We start from the raw sequence: 21,145 nt of genomic DNA, 5'->3' as shown, positions 1-21,145 counted from the left end.
TCTGACTGCGCACAGACAGACAGACAGACAAACAGAGACAGACTGACTGACTGACTGACTGACAGACAGACAGCCAGAAAGACAAACAGACAGACAGACAGACAGACGGACCGACAGACTGTGCTTGTTTGTGTCTAGTCTGTGCTACACAAGCACTGCACACACACACACACACACACACACACACACACACACACATGGAAATTGTGTATCCACAACATATTTTAATCAATTTCCGCTACACCAAGACCGCATAATACTTATGGTATAAACAAACATACAGAACAAGCAGGCAGACTTATACATGTGTAGGTGAGTATAGCGGAATGTTATACATATTATGGTTCAAGAAGAAAAAGTAAACTCGCTTTTACCCAACGCAAAAGTAACTCCTTTGCTTGTAAACAGGCTCAGAAATGATAGAATAATGCTGATTGTTGAAAATGTTTCACAGAAAACCTTGGTAAGCCTATATAGGTCGACAACAAAACGACTACAAAACCCAAAACCAAATCTGAAACAAACAAACAAACAAACCCACACAGATACAGATACAAGTCGCGTAAGGCGAAATTACTACATTTAGTCAAGCTGTGGAACTCAAAGAATGAAACTGAACGCACTGCATTTTTTTCACAAAGACCGTAGTCCGTAGAAGGCATTGAAATTGACGAGCCTTGTTTAGCGCGGTAGTGGTTGCGCTGTGCTGCATAGCACGCTTTTCTGTACCTCTCTTCGTTTTAACTTTCTGAGCATGTTTTTATTTTAATCCAAACATATCATATCTATATGTTTCTGGAATCAGGAACCGACAAGGAATAAGATAAAATTGTTTTTAAATCGATTTCGGAAATTTAATTTTAATCATAATTTTTATATTTTTAATTTTCAGAGCTTGGTTTTAATCCAAATATAACATATTTATATGTTTTTGGAACCAGAAAATGATGAAGAATAAGATGAACGTAATTTTGGATCGTTTTATAACAAAATAATTTTAATTACAATTTTTAGATTTTTAATGACCAAAGTCATTAATTAATTTTTAAGCCTCCAAGCTGAAATGCAATACCAAAGTCCCGCATTCGTCGAAGATTGCTTGGCCAAAATTTCTATCAATTTGATTGAAAAATGAGGGTGTGACAGTGCCGCCTCAACTTTTACAAAAAGCCGGATATGACGTCATCAAAGACATGTATCGAAAAAATGAAAAATGAGTCTGGGGATATCATGTCCAGAAACTCTCATGTCAAATTTCATAAAGATCGGTCCAGTAGTTTACTCTGAATCGCTCTACAACCACACACACAGACAGACAGACAGACACACACACACACACAGACACACATACACCACGACCCTCGTCTCGATTCCCCCTCTATGTTAAAACATTTAGTCAAAACTTGAATAAATGTAAAAATGAACAGAACATACACAGCCCAACCGTTAATCTTATAAAGCAAAAGGAACGTACACCACTTGTTCACAAAATATCTATGAGAATAACATCACTTTAAGAGAATAATAACAAGAAAGTTAAGGGAACGTTTAGTTGTAGACAAAACAAAACATTCACAAGAACTTCTACCTATCCGCCTTTTAAAGTGGACACAAAAAGATACAAAATTGAGGGTAAATGGTACTATGATTGATATAGTGCTTTTAGTTATGCGCTATAGAAATCTCCTTAATAAATAAATAAATAAATATCTAAATTGTTGTTGCTTGGACGATGCAAAAACAATGGGAGAACTTTATTTTAACGAACCAAAATCTGTCACCAATACTGCAAAAAGTTTAATTAAGGAAACAAAAATCAAAATATGCATGATTACAAAAAACACACACACCGCTAACCATGTTAAGAATGGCAAAAAAACACAGACAAAAAAAAACAAAAGAAAGCAAAAGTTCAAACCTCTTCCGCGACCTCGACCTTTAGAGCAGCACTAAATAATTACAGAGGATGCAGAGTCTCATCATGGTGTAAATTGGCAAAGGGCACAACCATCCCATGACCTTATTATATCACTCTATTACAGCAAAGGGATTTGGGCTTAGAAAATGGTTAGGCCTACTTACAAAGTTACCCGTCCTGACTATATACAATTAGTGTATACGCAACACAAAAAGTTCTCTTCTACGTTAGATTGTGCGGGCCAGACTTCTTCTTCTTCATTCATGGGCTGAAACTCCCACGTTCACTCATGTTTTAGCACGAGTTGGTTTTTACGTGTATGACCGTTTTTACCCCGCCATTCAGGCAGCCTTACGCGGCTTTCGGGGGTCTCCAGACTTGAAACTGACCGTGATGTTTTTTTGATAATTGAAGAATACTGAGGCTATTGTTGGTATCTCCAACGGACTATTACCATCCTGATATTCATGCATTGTATGATCACTTTTACGTGTAACACAACAACGACAATGTGTACATTTGAGGACTATTTCACGTAGAAAATGTTAAAGTAACATTAACACGATTATCGAGGTGTACTTTGTGGTTTATGTGTTGTTAAAGTTTTGCAAGACGGTGCCACAATTCATTGTTTTGAGTCAAGCCAAATATTTTCACATTCACCTAATTCAGTGCCATTAGAATTGTTTGCTCTGCTAAAAAAAGACATGCACGTTCGAATAATGGCAATACTTTCATTTCTTTTTTTTCTTGATTATATATTTCTTTGTATCGTTTGAAAAATAAATGTTAGGTCTTCAACGGTATTGTTCAGCATCAAATTAATTTTGTACAAATATCGCTATAAAAGACCAAAACTAAAAGTCAAAGTCATTTAAGCTGATGGAACAAACTATCTCACGAGAACACATTACAAATAGCTAACGTTTGTATTAGGCTCTAGATTAATTCACAAAACCTGATTTACGCGTTAGTTTCTGATTTGTTTGTTTTCGTGTTGAGCTTTTAATATTTGTGACGTCGTGGAGGACATGTTCATTTTTGTCTGCTTCACCGGATTCTTGAATATTTGTTTCTCTCCATTGGCCGTGCTTATTCTTTGCTACTAACGCAGAAGATCGTTGACATCAAAGATTCCACCGTGACGATTCACGAGATGGTCGTAGCAAGCTCCATGCGATGTGAACTGTTCGTCGCAGAGCCAGCAGAATGTGGCCCTGCACGCCCCGCACACCATCCTGTTGCAGCCCCCGGTCTTCTCGATGGGACTCTTGCAGCTGGGACACATCCTGCGATTCTTCACATCCCTTTTCACCCACGCCTCCACTCCGCTCGCCTCTTCTTTGGAGCTTCGCAACATGGCGCATGTCAGACCGTCGTGCGCCTGCGCGTGGCACGCCGAGCACGTGCGCGCGTTGCATTCTGGGCACTTGAAGACCTCCGCCTGCTCTTCCGTTGTAACCCGGTACACCATTGGACAGTCCGGCGTGGTGCAGAAGCAAGCCTTTTCCCGATTGGCCAGCACGTAGGCCGAGAGGGCGGAGGAAGCGAGCTCGGGAAGTTTCAGGTGCCCGCTTCTCGACAGAGAGTTGAAGTCTCGCCAGGCCAAAGGGAGGTCACAACCATCCTGACAGCAGATGACGGGCAAGTTGTGGTCCTTGACTGCAATGCTCACCTGCGAGGGAGAACGAAACAGTTAAGATAAGTGGAACAATTCTGAGCTATTAGGCTCAACTGGTTTGCTAGACAGGAAAACAAGAACGCTGAAGCCTGATTAACCATTCAGTCAAGCACAGAAGCCAGATAAACCAACGGCGAAGCGATGATAGTCGAGCACTAAAAAGAGAGAGAGAGAGAGAGAGACGCTTTGACACTTTGACACTTTATTGTCATTAGCTAATAAAAGCCTTATAGACATATTAAAACAACAATTTCTGCATCATTCATAAAATGGGTAAAAGGACGAATGAACAAAACATTAATAACAACAAAAACATAGCAAACTAGTTTATGAGTACGAGCAAACAAAAAACACAGGCACGAAAGCCATATGTAAACAAAAATATCTAAGACTAAGGGTAAAAAGCAAGTCATAGTACCGGTATGTACACACAAAGGAAAAAAACTAATCCAATTGTTCGGTCTAGGACAGTTAACACACACTGGGACCACTGAACTGATGTTTAATGCAGCCTTTGCAGTAGCGATGGGACCACTGAACTGATGTTTGATGCAGCCTTTGCTGTAGCGATGGGACCACTGAACTGATGTTTGATGCAGCCTTTGCTGTAGCGATGGGACCACTGAACTGATGTTTGATGCAGCCTTTGCAGTAGCGATGGGACCACTGACCTGATGTTTGATGCGGCTTTTGCTGTAGGGATGGCACCTGCACTGACCTGATGTTTGATGCAGATTTTGCTGTAGCGATGGGACCACTGACCTGATGTTTGATGCAGCCTTTGCTGTAGCGATGGGACCACTGACCTGATGTTTGATGCAGCCTTTGCAGTAGGGATGGGACCACTAACCTGATGTTTGATGCAGCCCTTGCTGTAGCGATGGGACCACTGACCTGATGTTTGATGCAGCCTTTGCAGTAGGGATGGGACCACTAACCTGATGTTTGATGCAGCCCTTGCTGTAGCGATGGGACCACTGACCTGATGTTTGATGCAGCCTTTGCAGTAGGGATGGGACCACTGACCTGATGTTTGATGCAGCCTTTGCAGTAGGGATGGGACCACAGACCTGATGTTTGATGCAGCCTTTGCTGTAGCGATGGGACCACTGACCTGATGTTTGATGCAGCCTTTGCAGTAGGGATGGGACCACTAACCTGATGTTTGATGCAGCCCTTGCTGTAGCGATGGGACCACTGACCTGATGTTTGATGCAGCCTTTGCAGTAGGGATGGGACAACTGACCTGATGTTTGATGCAGCCTTTGCAGTAGGGATGGGACCACTGACCTGATGTTTGATGCAGCCTTTGCAGTAGGGATGGGACCACTGACCTGATGTTTGATGCAGCCTTTGCAGTAGCGATGGGACCACTAACCTGATGTTTGATGCAGCCCTTGCTGTAGCGATGGGACCACTGACCTGATGTTTGATGCAGCCTTTGCTGTAGCGATGGGACCACTAACCTGATGTTTGATGCAGCCCTTGCTGTAGCGATGGGACCACTGACCTGATGTTTGATGCAGCCTTTGCTGTAGCGATGGGACCACTAACCTGATGTTTGATGCAGCCCTTGCTGTAGCGATGGGACCACTGACCTGATGTTTGATGCAGCCTTTGCTGTAGCGATGGGACCACTGACCTGATGTTTGATGCAGCCTTTGCTGTAGCGATGGGACCACTGACCTGATGTTTGATGCAGCCTTTGCTGTAGCGATGGGACCACTGACCTGATGTTTGATGCAGCCTTTGCTGTAGCGATGGGACCACTGACCTGATGTTTGATGCAGCCTTTGCTGTAGGGATGGGACTTAGCTGACCTGATGTTTGATGCGGCCTTTGCAGTAGGGATGGGACTTAGCTGACCTGATGTTTGATGCAGCCTTTGCAGTAGGAATGGGACTACTGACCTGATGTTTGATGCAGCCTTTGCAGTAGGGATGGGACTACTGACCTGATGTTTGATGCAGCCAGGCTTTGCAGTAGGGATGGGACTACTGACCTGATGTTTGATGCAGCCTTTGCAGTAGGGATGGGACTACTGACCTGATGTTTGATGCAGCCTTTGCAGTAGGGATGGGACTACTGACCTGATGTTTGATGCGGCCTTTGCAGTAGGGATGGGACTACTGACCTGATGTTTGATGCGGCCTTTGCTGTTGCGATGGGACCACTGACCTGATGTTTGATACAGCCTTTGCAGTAGGGATGGGACCACTGACCTGATGTTTGATGCAGCTTTTGCAGTAGGGATGGGACCACTGACCTGATGTTTGATGCAGCCTTTGCAGTAGGGATGGGACAACTGACCTGATGTTTGATGCAGCCTTTGCAGTAGGGATGGGCACATGACTCCAGACGGTACAGGTCGTCTTTGTCGATGGGACAGAAGCAGGCCACACAGTCAATGGCGTCTTCATCCTGGTCGGCGTTCAGTTGCAGCTTTGCCCGCAGAGCGTCGTTCACTTGTTCCACTACCCCTTTTGCCTTCTCCAGGGCCTCTGGGGGGCCCGTCAGCTTCAGCTTATGCCTGAAAAATGGCGGGGTTAAAACGGTCATACACGTTAAAACCCACTCGTGCAAAAGCACGCGTGTACATGGGAGTTTCAGCCCATGAATGAAGCAGCAGAAGCAGAAGCAGCAGCAGAAGCAGCAGCAGAAGCAGCAGAAGCAGCAGCAGAAGCAGCAGCAGAAGCAGCAGCAGAAGCAGCAGCAGCAGCAGAAGCAGCAGCAGAAGCAGCAGAAGAAGCAGAAGCAGCAGCAGCAGAAGCAGCAGAAGAAGCAGCAGCAGCAGCAGCAGCAGAAGAAGCAGCAGAAGAAGCAGCAGAAGCAGCAGAAGCAGCAGCAGCAGAAGAAGAACAAGAAGAAGAACAAGAAGAACAAGAACAAGAAGAACAAGAACAAGAAGAACAAGAACAAGAACAACAATAACAAGAAAAGGAAGAAGAAAAGGAACACTGACAAGCTTTTCAAGAATAAAGCACCGGCGCGGTAGTCAATTTTAGCGTCAAGATTATCCCAATGGTTGATGACAAGAGGCTTTAGCAGTTTCGGTGCCGTCCCCTCCTCCCCCCCACCATCCCCCACCACACTAGAGTAAGCTGACGTACTGGCGGTAGTTGACCGTGATAGCATGCAGGGCGGTGTCAACGCGCAGGGTGTCTAGTCTTCACCGGACGTGGTGATGAGAGCCTTCAGCAGTCCCGCCCTACCCATCCCACCCCCCTTTAAGAAGTAAGCTGACGTCCCGGCGGTAGTCGACCGTGATGACATGCAGGGCGGTGTCAAGACACAGCGTGGCCAGGTCCTCACTGTACGTGGTGGTGAGAGCCTTCAGCAGTCCTGCCCCACCCCATCCCACCCCCCCTTAAAGAAGTAAGCTGACGTACCGGCGGTAGTCGACCGTGATGGCATGCAGGGCGGTGTCAAGACGCAGCGTGGCCAGGTCCTCACCGTACGTGGTGATGATAGCCTTCAGCAGTCCCGGGGCCCTGTCCCCTCCCCTCAGTGTCACCTCCTCCACCGTCCCGTCATACACTTCGTCCAGGTAGCTGTTGATCAGCAGCCGTGCTGGGAGGGACACAAGAGAGAAGAGAAAGTTCCTGTGCTGTTCACTACACAATTTGAGCCATGATAGCAAAGTATTGAAATTTAAAACTTGTAAAGACTGACTGGCGTATTAATGTTAACTCAACATAGAATGGCAGTTGTTAACGCATACTGAACCTTCATGGCAAAATATCAGTCTGTTAAACATTGGGATCCCATCTATTTTGTGGGTAGCGTTCATGGAATAATTATGAAGTTCGTGTTGTTATTACTCATTTAATTCCTCACCCACAAGAACATTTTGTTTTGTTTCTGAATGCAAACTGTTCAGAAACATTTCAAAACCACCAAGCGCTTCACTTACTTTCAGTGCAAGCCTTCGTAGATCCGTGGATGGAGACGGTCTGCTTCCTGTTGTCCACGCAGACGTACGATGACGTCACCTTCTCCGCTTCCTTCAGCATTTTGCGCCCTGCTGACGTCATCAGGTGACGCAGAGCAGGGGCAGCGTTGCAGTCGAGGACGTCACCAGCGATGACGTCGTTGACGAAAGTCCGGGCCTTGACGATGTTCTGAGGAGTGCTGGCTTTGAGGTGCAGATTGTAGGCGTTCGCGCTTCGCGGTTTGCTCTCCTGTACCTCTACCTCCACGCCCATCCTGTCCAGCTTCTCTCCCATCACCATGTCCAGTTCACTCCTGCAGGCCGTGTACACTTGATACTGGACGCGAAGGTTGGCGGACACTATAGGCTCAATGCCCACGGCGGCCCGTACAGTATCAGACGTCGTCCTCACGTCAACGGCGACTCTGCCACGGAGAGCTCTACAAGCGTCAAACCCCTCTATGGGGTCCGTGAAGCGAGCTTCTCCTATGAAGCGTGTCGTCTCTTCTCCTCTTGGGGGCAAGATTTCAACCCTCACGGTCGAACTCCGCAGCTTAGACTGGAAGCGTTTCGTCAGCTGCTCTTCGTACTGCCTGATGTCCTGTTTGCCGGTCTTGCCGACTTTTTCTCTCAACACTATGACGTTCGTGACGATTCCCTGGGTGTTCTCGCTTACATCGAGAGCGTTGAGCAGTGAGCGTCTGACGAGATCATCTGTGGCTGAGGCAGGAAGACCTCTCAGGAACAGACTTTCGTCTGGGTTCTTATGGCTGGCCTTGATCTTGACCTGATTCTCGTTGACGTAGAAGCAACTTAAGCAAAGAAAATGTGACATGTAGGCGGGAGAGATGTCAACGATTCCTGTGCCGTTGCACTGTCGTCTGCACCAGAACAGCTTGGCCTTGAACTCTGCGTGTTGCTTGGCAGCACGTCGACTCTCCAGCTGCCCCGCGTTGATGTCATCGTCCTCCGTATTCTCCTTCGCTTCCAAGGCCTGCGCCGAGGTCCTGTACACCACGAAGCCCCAGTTCCTGCCTTCAGGGAACTGATGGATGTAGCAGATCTCGCCGAACTCTTGGAACTTGTCCCTTACTGTCTCCTCGCTGGCGTCCTCCGAAGGTCTAACTACGAAGACCTTTCTGGTCTCGTGGGGCATGAGGATGTCCGTCAGCTGCCCGCCTTGTCCCAGCACCACCCGCAGGCCTGCGTTTTCTGACCCCACGTTCAGCTCTCTTACTTCTTGCCGCGCCTCCCTCATGGCGTTGTCTGCTATCTCCGTCAGTTCTAGTGTCAGGTCCTTCACGCCGCTGTCATCCTCTGTGGAGAACACTTTCAACTCCCCCGAGGCTCGGCTAGCCTCCACGACTACCACGGCGGAAGTTTCCGGAGAGGAGAACCTTTCCTGGTACTCCCGAAGCTTGGCGTAGCGGGGGCCTACCATGGAGAAGAAGGCGTGGGATCCGGCTGCTTTGGTGAGAACGTTGATCAGCTTCTTCTCACGCACATCATCCAAGTCGAATCCGTATTTCTCCCTGCCCAGCTCCCCCAGCCAGGCATCTTCCACTGGAGTAACGCCTGAGATGAAGTCGCGGGAGGTCTGAAGGAGCTGGTCGTACACCACCCACTTCGGGTAGCTGGCCAGAGACGACAAGGACGAAGACGGGTGGAAGTGGACCTGTCTGGCAGCTTTGGCAGCGAAGTAACCGGCTCTCTCCTTGCCCAGGTAGTGGCACAGGTTGCTGGCGCTGACATGGAAGATCATTTTCCTCAGCCTGTCCGGAGTGTCTGGAGCGTCGGAAAACTCTGTTCTAACCTTCTCCACCAGCTCCTTGTTGAGAAGCTGAACGACGTCGTTGACGGAGTCCTTGACCCCTCGAACGGCCTTTGCGTTGACGCTGTTGTCCATGCACCACTTGTTGCGCTGCTTCTCGCCCACCCCCTGCCACGCCTTGAACACCTCCAGGGCCGTCAGCACGTCGCCGCCATGATGGCTGAACTTGACTTTAGCCTTGTCATTCTTTCTCGTGCTCTCCTCTGTCGTGCCGCGGTAGAACAATCCGCTCCCGGCATCGACGACAGACGCCACAACGATGGCGTCATACAGCAGCCCATCCTCTTTGCCTAACAGCGTCATGAGGCCCAGTTTGGGGTCAAAAGGCAGCCTCGCGATCCATCTCCCTGTGTCCGTGATGACGTCATTCTGCAAGGCCCCTAGCTGACGTAACGTTTCTAGCGCTGCTTCGATGCTGTCCTGACTGGGGGACTGCACGAAGTCGTACATATCAGGCGTGATTCCTAGCTCGGCCAGCTTCAAGAGGGCGTGACCCAGGTGAGTCTTGAGGATCTCTGGCAGGCTGATGGGGTCCATGGCCTTGTAGCTTTGCTGTGAGTACAAGCGGTAGCACTTGCCCGGTGCTGTGCGCCCGGCCCGCCCTTTCCTCTGCTCCGCGGAGCTCTGGCTGATGGCGGCGACGACGAGGGAGTTTACGGATTTTTTGGCGTTGTAGCGCATCTCTTTGGCAACGCCGGTGTCCACCACGTACTTGATGCCGTCGATGGTGATGGAAGTCTCGGCGCAGTTGGTGGCGAAGACGATCTTCCGCTTGCCTTTCTTCAGCGGCTTGAACACCTTCTGCTGGTCCTCGGCCTGCAGCTGGCCGTGCAGGGGGAGGACCTCGAAGTCGTTGTGGCCCCTCAGCCTCTGCTGCATGGCGTCGCAGCTCTTCTGGATCTCTGCAGCGGAGGTGAGGAAGACCAGGATGTCCCCCGCGGCCGGTTCGTTGAGGTGGATGTGGACGGCCTTGTCGACGGCTGCGTCGACGTAGTTTTCGAAGTCCTTTTCTTCGCTGGCGGAATCCTGCCACACGACGTCCACGGGGAAGGCTCGGCCGCTCACTTTCAACACCGGGCAGGAGGCGCCAAAGAAGCGCACGAAGACCTGAGGGTCGATGGTGGCCGAGGTGATGATGACCCGCAGGTCGGGTCTGCGCTGCAGGCACCGCTTGATCATGGTCAGCAGGAGGTCGGTGAAGAGACTGCGCTCGTGCGCCTCGTCCACCACCACGAGGGAGAAGGCCTTGAGGTCAGGGTCGGTCAGACACTCGTTGAGCAGCGCGTGGTCCGTCATGTACACCACTTTTGTCGCAGGGGACATCTTCGCTCTGCTGCCCACCTTGTACCCCACCTCCTTGCCCACGTTGGACGCCAGTTCGTCAGCCACATGCGTTGCCAAGGAAACGGCGGCCACTTTGCGCGGCTGAGTGCAGACGATGGTGCCTCGGTCAGCGAGACCAGCGTCCAGAACGTACTGCACGACTTGAGTGGATTTCCCGGAGCCCGTCTCCGCGAGAAGGATGGACACCTGGTGCTGCTGCACAAGCTGTACGACGTCCTGACGACGAGCGTACATGGGCAGAGCCTTTTCCAGCCGACGGCACTCCACTCCCAGCTTCTTCCGCAGCAGCTTGATGTCTGTTTCATATTGTTGCTTCTCCAGGAGAGAGACCAGCTGCTGTCTGAACGCGTTCACTGCTGTGTGAAACTCCGCTTTCTGATTCTCCAGTTCTTCCAGCTTGCTCTCCAGCGCTTTGATCTCCGCGCGGGTTTCCCGCAGTGATTCCGCGTCTCCCAACTTCTGTTTTGTTGCGTGAATTTTCTTTTCGCTTTCTTCGATTTTGTCGCCGTGATTCTTCAGAACACTCTCCGACATGGAGTTGATTTCATCCTCTACCTTCTTCTTTAGTCTGTCTTTAGCCAACGCTTGGTTCTCCTTCTGTTTTGCAGTCAAGACTTGACTCTGCTCTGGTTTTGGAGGCAATGCTTCGTGAGTCTCTTGGCTGGAAGTGGAGCCTCGTCTCTTCTCTCGGGAAGTTGCCAAAGGAGTGTTCTCTTTCCTCTGCACAGTCGAAAGCTTCTGATCAGACTCTTTGGGATTGTGTAGATGATCCTCCTGATTTTGTGTGGAGCCTGCTCCTTCTTTCTCGTATGCAGTAAACTGGCAGTCGATCTGTGGTGTGAATGTTCTGCTGTTCTTCAGCAGGAGGCCCTTCAGCTTCTTGGCGTCGGTCTTGTCTCCACAGGTGACAAAGCAGAAGGTGAAGCAATCGCTGCAAGTGATGCTGGACTCTGTGGGCGTCAGTTCTACACCAGCCGTGCTTAGCTTGCGCGTGAGGACATCACCCAGAGACACTATGTCAGTGATGACGTCGTGAATGCGTATGTACACGGTCTTCTGTGGCAGGGCTGGGTGTTCTTGCTGCGGCTTTCGTCCAGATGTGGGCTGGGCCGGCGAAGAAGGTTCTTTAAAGTGATCCTTCCCATGTGAAGATGGTTGGCTTTTTTGGGGTTGAAAAGCGTGTCCTTGGTATGGGCTTCTTCTGCTTGCTGGGTTGTCCCGATCGCCGTTGCCCTTTGACCTTCTGTTTGCTGACTGTGGCTGTTGATTGAACGCGCTGTGGGTTCCGTCATTTCGACCCCGTCGGCGATGATTATCTTTCAAATCATCTGCGGTGTTGGAGTTTTTTCTTACTCCAACTTCCCGCTGTTGCTTGGGAAGATGAGGTGCACCCGATTCACTATTTCTGCGAGTTGGTGCTGCGTCTCGCTTTGATGGAAAGAAGCCAGCATCTCTTCTGTCTGTATCTCGTGACTTTTGCGTCCTGCAGTCTCTCGAGCCGTCCGCTGTCTGTGTGTTTGTCCTGACATGATTGTCCAGGTCTGCAGCTTCCAACGGATTGTCTTCATAAGAATCTTTTATTTCTTTTAGAGTTTCAACCTCAAGGAGGTCGAGGGGTTGAAAGTAGGATCCATCATCACTGAGCTCATCAAGGTCCACTAACGACTGTCTTCGGGACGCTACGAGGCTTGTCTGCGCTGAAGACGTTGGTGAAGAACACGATGAGGTGGCTGAAAGTCTCCATTGTCTTATTTGTTCTATTTCGTCTCGGTCCTCTTGGGTCTGTGGTCTTGTTCTGTGGACAACAATTCTCCTATTCGCACCTGTCAGAGGGTTCTGATAGGCACGCGGGAGTGACGTTTCGTCCATGCGTTTGACCTCCTGTCTCTCGTGCTGGCACCTGGGAGAAGGTGGCTGCTTGTGGTCTGTGTCTGCAAGTCGGTGATGGTCTTGAGGTTCTCTCCTATCAATCCGATCAAGTGCGTCTCTTAGGGAGGAAGCACTCTCAGCCTTGTGTGTTTCTTTGCTAAGGCTGTCAATGTGTGCGTATCCTTGAACAGTGTTGAATTGTCTCTGGGGATCGTCAGTGTCCTGATGCTTGATATCGTCGGACTGTTTTCTGTCATACCGTTCGCGTTCTACGCTTTCGCCAGAATCCTTTGCTAAAGGTAAGGCTCTTCTCATGAAATAGTCCAGGTCTTCAAAGCTAGGCGTTTCTCCAAGTTTGTCTATATCTTTGAAGAAGTCCCCTGCCGTTGAAGACAAGGCCGGGCTTGTCTTGCTTAAAGAAGCTTGTGGTTGATCTTTCGATGCGACGACGGGTGCAGTATGTGTCGTTTGCCGTGTTGTGTAGTGAGGTTGTGGCTTTATTCTGGATACAGAGAAAGCTTTAAATTCACCAAATTCGTCTGAATCTTTGAAGAATACCGGGCTAGTATCAGTTGAAGAAGCTTGTGGTTGATCTTTCGATGCGACGACGGGTGCAGGATGTGGCTTCATTCTGGATACAGAGAAAGCTTGAAATTCACCAAATTTGTCTGAATCTTTGAAGAATACCGGGCTAGTATCGGTTGAAGAAGCTCGTGGTTGATCTTTCCATGCGACGACGGGTGCAAGACTTGTCATTGGCCGAGTTGTGTGGTGAGGTTGTGGGTTCATTCTGGCTACAAAGCGAGATTGAATTCCTTCCATCCTGCCGGAACCCTTCTATACGTTTCTGCTTTGGAAGACATTCCTTGGCGAGCGGTTAGAGCATTTGTGCAGGAGATATTCGTTCACAGCGCTCTGAAAGAAAGGGGGAAGGCAAGGACACGATGAACAAATCAAGTGATATGACAGTAGTGTGTGTGTGTGTGTGTGTGTGTGTGTGTGTGTGTGTGTGTGTGTGTGTGTGTGTGTGTGTGTGTGTGTGTGTGTGTCGCACATCATGCCTCGTAGTGTTTTTCATACGAGTTTAATTCCATGTAAGTTTATATATAAAACACCTGGTGCCGCTGGACTTCAAGAGAAGGGAAGAGGTATCCATTTGCTTGCACCCTAGAATGTAGGACACTAACATTGAATACTCCCTTGTAGATGAAAATAAACAGCACCCTAGAATGTAGAACACTAACATTGAATACTCCCTTGTTGATGAAAATAAACAGCACCCTGGAATGTGGGACACTAACATTGAATACTCCCTTAACCTTGCCCGTGAAAATAAACAGCACCCTAGAATGTAGGACACTAACATTGATTACCCCCTTGCTGGTGAAAATAAACAGCACCCTGGAATGTGGGACACTAACATTGAATACTCCCTTGTTGATGAAAATAAACAGCACCCTAGAATGTAGGACACTAACATTGATTACCCCCTTGCTGGTGAAAATGAACAGCACCCCAGAATGTAGGACACTAACATTGAATACTCCCTTGCAGGTGGAAATTAACAGCACCCTAGAATGTAGAACACTAACATTGAATACTCCCTTGTTGATGAAAATAAACAGCACCCTGGAATGTGGGACACTAACATTGAATACTCCCTTGTTGATAAAAATAAACAGCACCCTAGAATGTAGGACACTAACATTGATTACCCCCTTGCTGGTGAAAATTAACAGCACCCTAGAATGTAGGACACTAACATTGAATACTCCCTTGCAGGTGGAAATTAACAGCACCCCAGAATGTAGGACACTAACATTGAATACTCCCTTGCTGGTGGAAATTAACAGCACCCTAGAATGTAGGACACTAACATTGAATACTCCATTGCTGGTGAAAATTAACAGCACACTAGAATGTAGGACACTAACATTGATTACTCCCTTAACCTTGCCCGTGAAAATTAACAGCACCCTAGAATGTAGGACACTAACATTGAATACTCCCTTGTAGATGAAAATAAACAGCACCCTGGAATGTGGGACACTAACATTGAATACTCCCTTAACCTTGCCCGTGAAAATAAACAGCACCCTAGAATGTAGGACACTAACATTGATTACCCCCTTGCTGGTGAAAATGAACAGCACCCCAGAATGTAGGACACTAACATTGAATACTCCCTTGTAAATGAAAATAAACAGCACACTAGAATGTAGGACACTAACATTGATTACTCCCTTAACCTTGCCCGTGAAAATGAACAGCACCCTAGAATGTAGGACACTAACATTGATTACCCCCTTGCTGGTGAAAATTAACAGCACCCTAGAATGTAGGACACTAACATTGAATACTCACTTGCAGGTGAAAAGTAACAGCACCCTAGAATGTAGGACACTAACATTGAATACTCCCTTGCAGGTGGAAATTAACAGCACCCTAGAATGTAGAACACTAACATTGAATACTCCCTTGCAGGTGAAAATGAACAGCACCCTAGAATGTAGGACACTAACATTGAATACTCCCTTGCAGGTGAACATTAACAGCACCCTAGAATGTAGGACACTAACATTGAATACTCCCTTGCAGGTGAAAATGAACAGCACCCTAGAATGTAGGACACTAACATTGAATACTCACTTGCAGGTGGAAATTAACAGCACACCAGAATGTAGGACACTAACATTGAATACTCCCTTGCAGGTGGAAATTAACAGCACCCTAGAATGTAGAACACTAACATTGAATACTCCCTTGCGGGTGAAAATGAACAGCACCCTAGAATGTAGGACACTAACATTGAATACTCCCTTGCTGGTGAAAATTAACAGCACCCTAGAAAGTAGGACACTAACATTGAATACTCCCTTGCAGGTGAACATTAACAGCACCCTAGAATGTAGAACACTAACATTGAATACTCCCTTGCAGGTGAACATTAACAGCACCCTAGAAAGTAGGACACTAACATTGAATACTCCCTTGCAGGTGAAAATTAACAGCACCCTAGAATGTAGAACACTAACATTGAATACTCCCTTGCAGGTGAACATTAACAGCACCCTAGAAAGTAGGACACTAACATTGAATACTCCCTTGCAGGTGAAAATTAACAGCACCCTAGAATGTAGGACACTAACATTGAATACTCCATTGCTGGTGAAAATTAACAGCACACTAGAATGTAGGACACTAACATTGATTACTCCCTTAACCTTGCCCGTGAAAATGAACAGCACCCTAGAATGTAGGACACTAACATTGATTACCCCCTTGCTGGTGAAAATTAACAGCACCCTAGAATGTAGGACACTAACATTGAATACTCACTTGCAGGTGAAAAGTAACAGCACCCTAGAATGTAGGACACTAACATTGAATACTCACTTGCAGGTGAAAAGTAACAGCACCCTAGAATGTAGGACACTAACATTGATTACTCCCTTGCAGGTGAAAATTAACAGCACCCTAGAATGTAGAACATTGAATACTCCCTTGCAGGTGAAAATTAACAGCACCCTGGAATGTGGGACACTAACATTGAATACTCCCTTGTTGATAAAAATAAACAGCACCCTAGAATGTAGGACACTAACATTGAATACTCCCTTGCAGGTGGAATGGGCGGTTCTGGTGAGGTTATGCCCCTTTTTCTTACTTTCGGCTGCTAACAGGCGGAACCTCGCGGCAAGATCACATGAGAAAGGAAAAACACGTGCATTGGTCCCAAATAGCATGTGAAAGTCATGCATTTTATACGGTAAAAAGACAATGGTAACAGGCGGAACCTCGCGGCAAGATCACAGGAGTTGTCTCGCGTTATCACCCCAGAAGGGCTCATTTAACAGCACCCTAGAATGTAGGACACTAACATTGAATACTCCCTTGCTCGTGAAAATTAACAGCACCCTAGAATGTAGGACACTAACATTGAATACTCCCTTGCAGGTGAAAATTAACAGCACCCCAGAATGTAGGACACTAACATTGAATACTTCCTTGTAGGTGAAAATTAACAGCACCCCAGAATGTAGGACACTAACATTGAAAACTACCTTTCAGGTAAAAATTAACAGCACCCTAGAATGTAGGACACTAACATTGAATACTCCCTTGCAGGTGAACATTAACAGCACCCTAGAATGTAGGACACTAACATTGAATACTCCCTTGCAGGTGAACATTAACAGCACCCTAGAATGTAGGACACTAACATTGAATACTCCCTTGCAGGTAAACATTAACAGCACCCTAGAATGTAGGACACTAACATTGAATACTCCCTTGCAGGTGAACATTAACAGCACCCTAGAATGTAGAACACTAACATTGAATACTCCCTTGCAGGTGAACATTAACAGCACCCTAGAAAGTAGGACACTAACATTGAATACTCCCTTGCAGGTGAAAATTAACAGCACCCTAGAATGTAGGACACTAACATTGATTACTCCCTTGCAGGTGAAAATTAACAGCACCCTAGAATGTAGAACATTGAATACTCCCTTGTAGGTGAAAATTAACAGCACCCCAGAATGTAGGACACTAACATTGAATACCCCCTTGCAGGTGAAAATTAACAGCACCCTAGAATGTAGAACATTGAATACTCCCTTGCAGGTGAAAATTAACAGCACCCCAGAATGTAGGACACTAACATTGAAAACTACCTTTCAGGTAAAAATTAACAGCACCCTTAAGAATGTAGAACACTAACATTGAATACTCCCTTGCAGGTGAAAATGAACAGCACCCTAGAATGTAGGACATTAACATTGAATACTCCCTTGTAGGTGAAAATTAACAGCACCCTAGAATGTAGGACACTAACATTGAAAACTACCTTTCAGGTAAAAATTAACAGCACCCTAGAATGTAGAACACTAACATTGAATACTCCCTTGCTGGTGAAAATGAACAGCACCCCAGAATGTAGGACACTAACATTGAATACTCCCTTGCAGGTGGAAATTAACAGCACCCTAGAATGTAGAACACTAACATTGATTACCCACTTACTGGTGAAAATTAACAGCACCCTAGAATGTAGGACACTAACATTGAATACTCCCTTGCAGGTGAAAATTAACAGCACCCTAGAATGTAGAACATTGAATACTCCCTTGCAGGTGAAAATTAACAGCACCCCAGAATGTAGGACACTAACATTGAAAACTACCTTTCAGGTAAAAATTAACAGCACCCTTAAGAATGTAGGACACTGACATTGAATACTCCCGTGCAGTTGACAATTAACTGCACCCTAGAATGTGGGACACAAACATATTGAATACTCCTTTGCAGGTGGAAATTAACAGCACCCTGGAATGTTGGACACTAAAAATGAATACATGTACTGCCTTAATTGTAGGTTAAAATTGACAGCACCCTACAATGTGGGATATTAACCGGCATTGAATAGGTATACTGCCTTGCAGGTGAAAATTAACAGCACCCTAGAATGTGGTTTTACTAACATTGAATATATATACTGCCTTGCAGGAGACATAGATAGTGAATAGTGCCTTGCAGGAAAATTCCACAGCATCCCAGAATGTTGACACTTACCTTTAAACTTGAACAATGTCTTGTACGTAAAACCTTACAGCACGCTAGCATCTGGGAACTAGCTAACAGCTGGTGAATACTACCTTGCACAGCATTCTAGAATGTGGGACAGATGAAAAGTGCAATTCTAAGAAAATGCCAGATAAAATGCACAGCCTCTTACACTTTGGCACACTGACTCAGATGTAACTCTGTACAACAAAAGAACTGACCTTGGAAGACGCCAGTCGATCGAAGTTGCAGCCAGCACACAGAACGGAGTCTTTCACAATGCAGTGTCTGTTTTTCTCCCAGTCGAGCACAGTGAATCAGCTCATCTGCAAAGCTCAACAATCACTGATTTCAACACGGAAAAGGTGCCCACGAAACATCATTGTTGTCACAATTCCTTCGTAACGAATACTCTCCCCCTGCGTGGAAACCAGATGACGTGGCAATTCACGCAATCTACGATTTTGAAGAATGTACTTTCGGTTTTGTTGCTAAAAATAGGAGGCCAACCTAGTTTCAGTTTAGGCGCTAAAAATAGAACGGAGTCATGGTGGCCGAGATGTGTTCCGAAAGGTCAGGCCAGAATTATCGTCTTGTGATGATTTTTGCGTGTGTAATATTACTTTACTGTAGGCTTACATTTGTTTAAAACATATTTTATTTCGTACACCCTCCCCTAAATATCCACTCCCCTCAACAAACAACCGTGACGACACAACAACAAACAAACAAACGGGCCAACAGCCACCCCCATGCAACAACCAACAAAAACAACGACACCTAAAACCACGTACACACAAAACAACAACAACATCAACAACAACAACAACCGCGGCATCAAAGAAGAAGGACAGACAGAAATAAGGGAGGCAATCAATGAATGAAAGTGTCGTAGTCGGTAGCAAGTTAGGTTGCTGGTACCACAGCAAATGCACAATCATTGACAATTGGGGGGCCCATTGATAGGCAGTTTCAATGTGCGACAATTATCAGCATTATTTTCATAGAATTTATACTTTCAGTCTGAAGTTTAATGATCACAGGCACATGACATATAGCTAAGTAAGCCTTGCCAGCCGCGATGAGGAAATCAATAGTTTCTTGTGGGTTGATCTTGCTATGTGGCAGGACTGCTGAGCTGAAATAGAATGAGTCACTTATGTGATTTGCAATGTCTGGAAAGCACACAGACAGAAGTTTATTCAAGCTGTATCGTGACGCTTTGACCCTAACCTACGATAGATAGATAGATAGATAGATAGATAATTTATTGCCAAGTGTACAATACATGAATGAACATAAAAAATACACGAGGAAAGCAGCTTGCTGTGGGATAAAAACAAAAATAAATAGCATTCATACATCACGGGCGCATAGCATCGTACATACATGGGTAAGACAATTTGGTATCACAGTAACTAATACATACACTATACAGACATGGTGAGGACTATGAAACTCTAAGAGCTATCGGAACCCCTTGGACCCCCCCACCACTCCCCCCCCTCTCCAACCCCTGTTCCCGCACTGGTAACATACATCCCTCCCCCCCTCCCCTCCCCCCGCCGTCCCACAATAAAAGTACGCAGAATAAGATAGGATCCCCCCCCCCCCCCCCCCCACTATAATCATTGGCACACACACATAAACGTACAACCCAACACGTCGAGAAAGACAGGCGACTGCAAATAGCTTTATTTTAAAACACAGCGAATTAATTGATCGTGTTGTGATAGTGATCAGTACGGTTTGTGTTTTAATCACTGAGCTGTTGTAGATAGCTCGGTGGTTTTAATCTGCTCCTGGCAGACAAACAGCGTGCACCATCACTTTCAACATTATGCCGACCTCTGCTTTTTACATGGGTTATAATTAGCACGGCACAGCGTCAAAATGAAACCATAGTTTTGGTCTGTCGACTGCCTATGGTTTGTCTAGTGTATAGTGCGTGTGACAGTGTGTAGAGCGCCTTGAAATTCAGAGATGTGTTAATGTTTCAGGTGCCTGTACGTCTGCACCAATGTGTTAAGGCCTGAGTTGCTTGGAATTAAAATTGTGTACACGTTTCAGGTGCCTGTGTGTTTGCAATAATGTGTATGTCTCCTGGTGTTTTTATCAGACGAGGTAACAGCGGGACAGCCTTGCCATTATAGTCTGAGCTTTGCGCAACCCGCGCAACAGAGTTGAAGTAAATAGTAAAAGTGTGTGTGTGTGTGTGTGAGAGAGAGAGAGAGAGAGAGAGAGAGAAAGAAAGAGAGAGAGAGACAGAGACAGAGACACAGAGACAGAGAGAGTAAGTCTCCGCGGACAATAACGAGTACATAAAGCGCGCGCGCGCACACACACACATACACACTGACACACACACACACACGCCTATGCGCGCAAGCATCTGTGGCACAGTTTTTTTTCTCCATGATGCATGTTTCATAAAATTAAAAAACCATTCATGAACAGCTAAAATACGCACGTCTAGTTTGTTCCTAACACAAAAACCACAAATGCCACACAGATAGAAACAAGACAGACAGAGAGAGGGATTCACTGAAAGAAAATACACAAAAGCACATAAATCGTTTCAAATGATGGATTCACAATAACTTATATTGAAGCTGACACCAGTCTTTCTTCGCTGAGCAGTATTTATTGATCCAATTATATATTTATTCTTTTAATTGAATGATGATACTTCGGTGCTGAACAAATCTCGTGAAGCTGACAGCGCAGTTTGAGTTATGGATTCAGCAAGCCATTTGCAGACTACATAAGAATGAGTACAAAGAATGGTATGCCGTGTGTGTGTGTGTGTGTGCCGTGTGTGTGCCGTGTGTGTGAGTCTGTGTCTGTAAAAGTACGACTGACAGACTGAAAAAGAAGACAAAACATGTACAAGAATACAGGTAAAAAAATAAATCGCTTAAAAAGCGTGCCACTGCAAAAAAAACACCAAAAAAACCCACACCAAACAAAACAAGAACAAAAAAAAAACAAAAGAACAACAGC

General features: G+C 46.4%; 1 protein-coding gene across 1 annotated transcript; it reads right to left on the bottom strand.

Annotated features, from left to right (window-relative positions):
• Window positions 1–204: 204 nt before the first annotated feature.
• On the bottom strand, window positions 205–18,629 carry LOC138975444 (uncharacterized). Its single transcript, XM_070348131.1, has 5 exons — window positions 18,364–18,629; window positions 7,513–13,489; window positions 6,989–7,169; window positions 5,910–6,129; window positions 205–3,593 (listed from the first exon to the last, which is right to left on the bottom strand). Exons 2-5 carry the CDS (start codon window positions 13,394–13,396, stop codon window positions 3,024–3,026), a joined length of 6,855 nt encoding a protein of 2,284 aa, XP_070204232.1. The 5' UTR covers window positions 13,397–13,489; window positions 18,364–18,629; the 3' UTR covers window positions 205–3,023.
• Between the last annotated feature and the right edge of the window lie 2,516 nt (window positions 18,630–21,145).

The sequence above is a fragment of the Littorina saxatilis genome, linkage group LG9 (genome assembly GCF_037325665.1).
Source record: "Littorina saxatilis isolate snail1 linkage group LG9, US_GU_Lsax_2.0, whole genome shotgun sequence".
NCBI lineage: Eukaryota > Metazoa > Mollusca > Gastropoda > Littorinimorpha > Littorinidae > Littorina > Littorina saxatilis.
This window is presented reverse-complemented; position numbering and strand designations above follow the sequence as displayed.

Coding starts and splice junctions, on each gene's coding strand:
- LOC138975444 (XM_070348131.1), bottom strand. CDS start 13,396: ATGGAAGGAATTCAATCTCGCTTTGTAGCCAGAATGAACCCACAACCT. Junction 6,130..6,988: donor ATCACGGTCGACTACCGCCG/GTACGTCAGCTT, acceptor GCCATTTTTCAG/GCATAAGCTGAAGCTGACGG. Junction 3,594..5,909: donor AAGGCTGCATCAAACATCAG/GTCAGTTGTCCC, acceptor TCTCCCTCGCAG/GTGAGCATTGCAGTCAAGGA.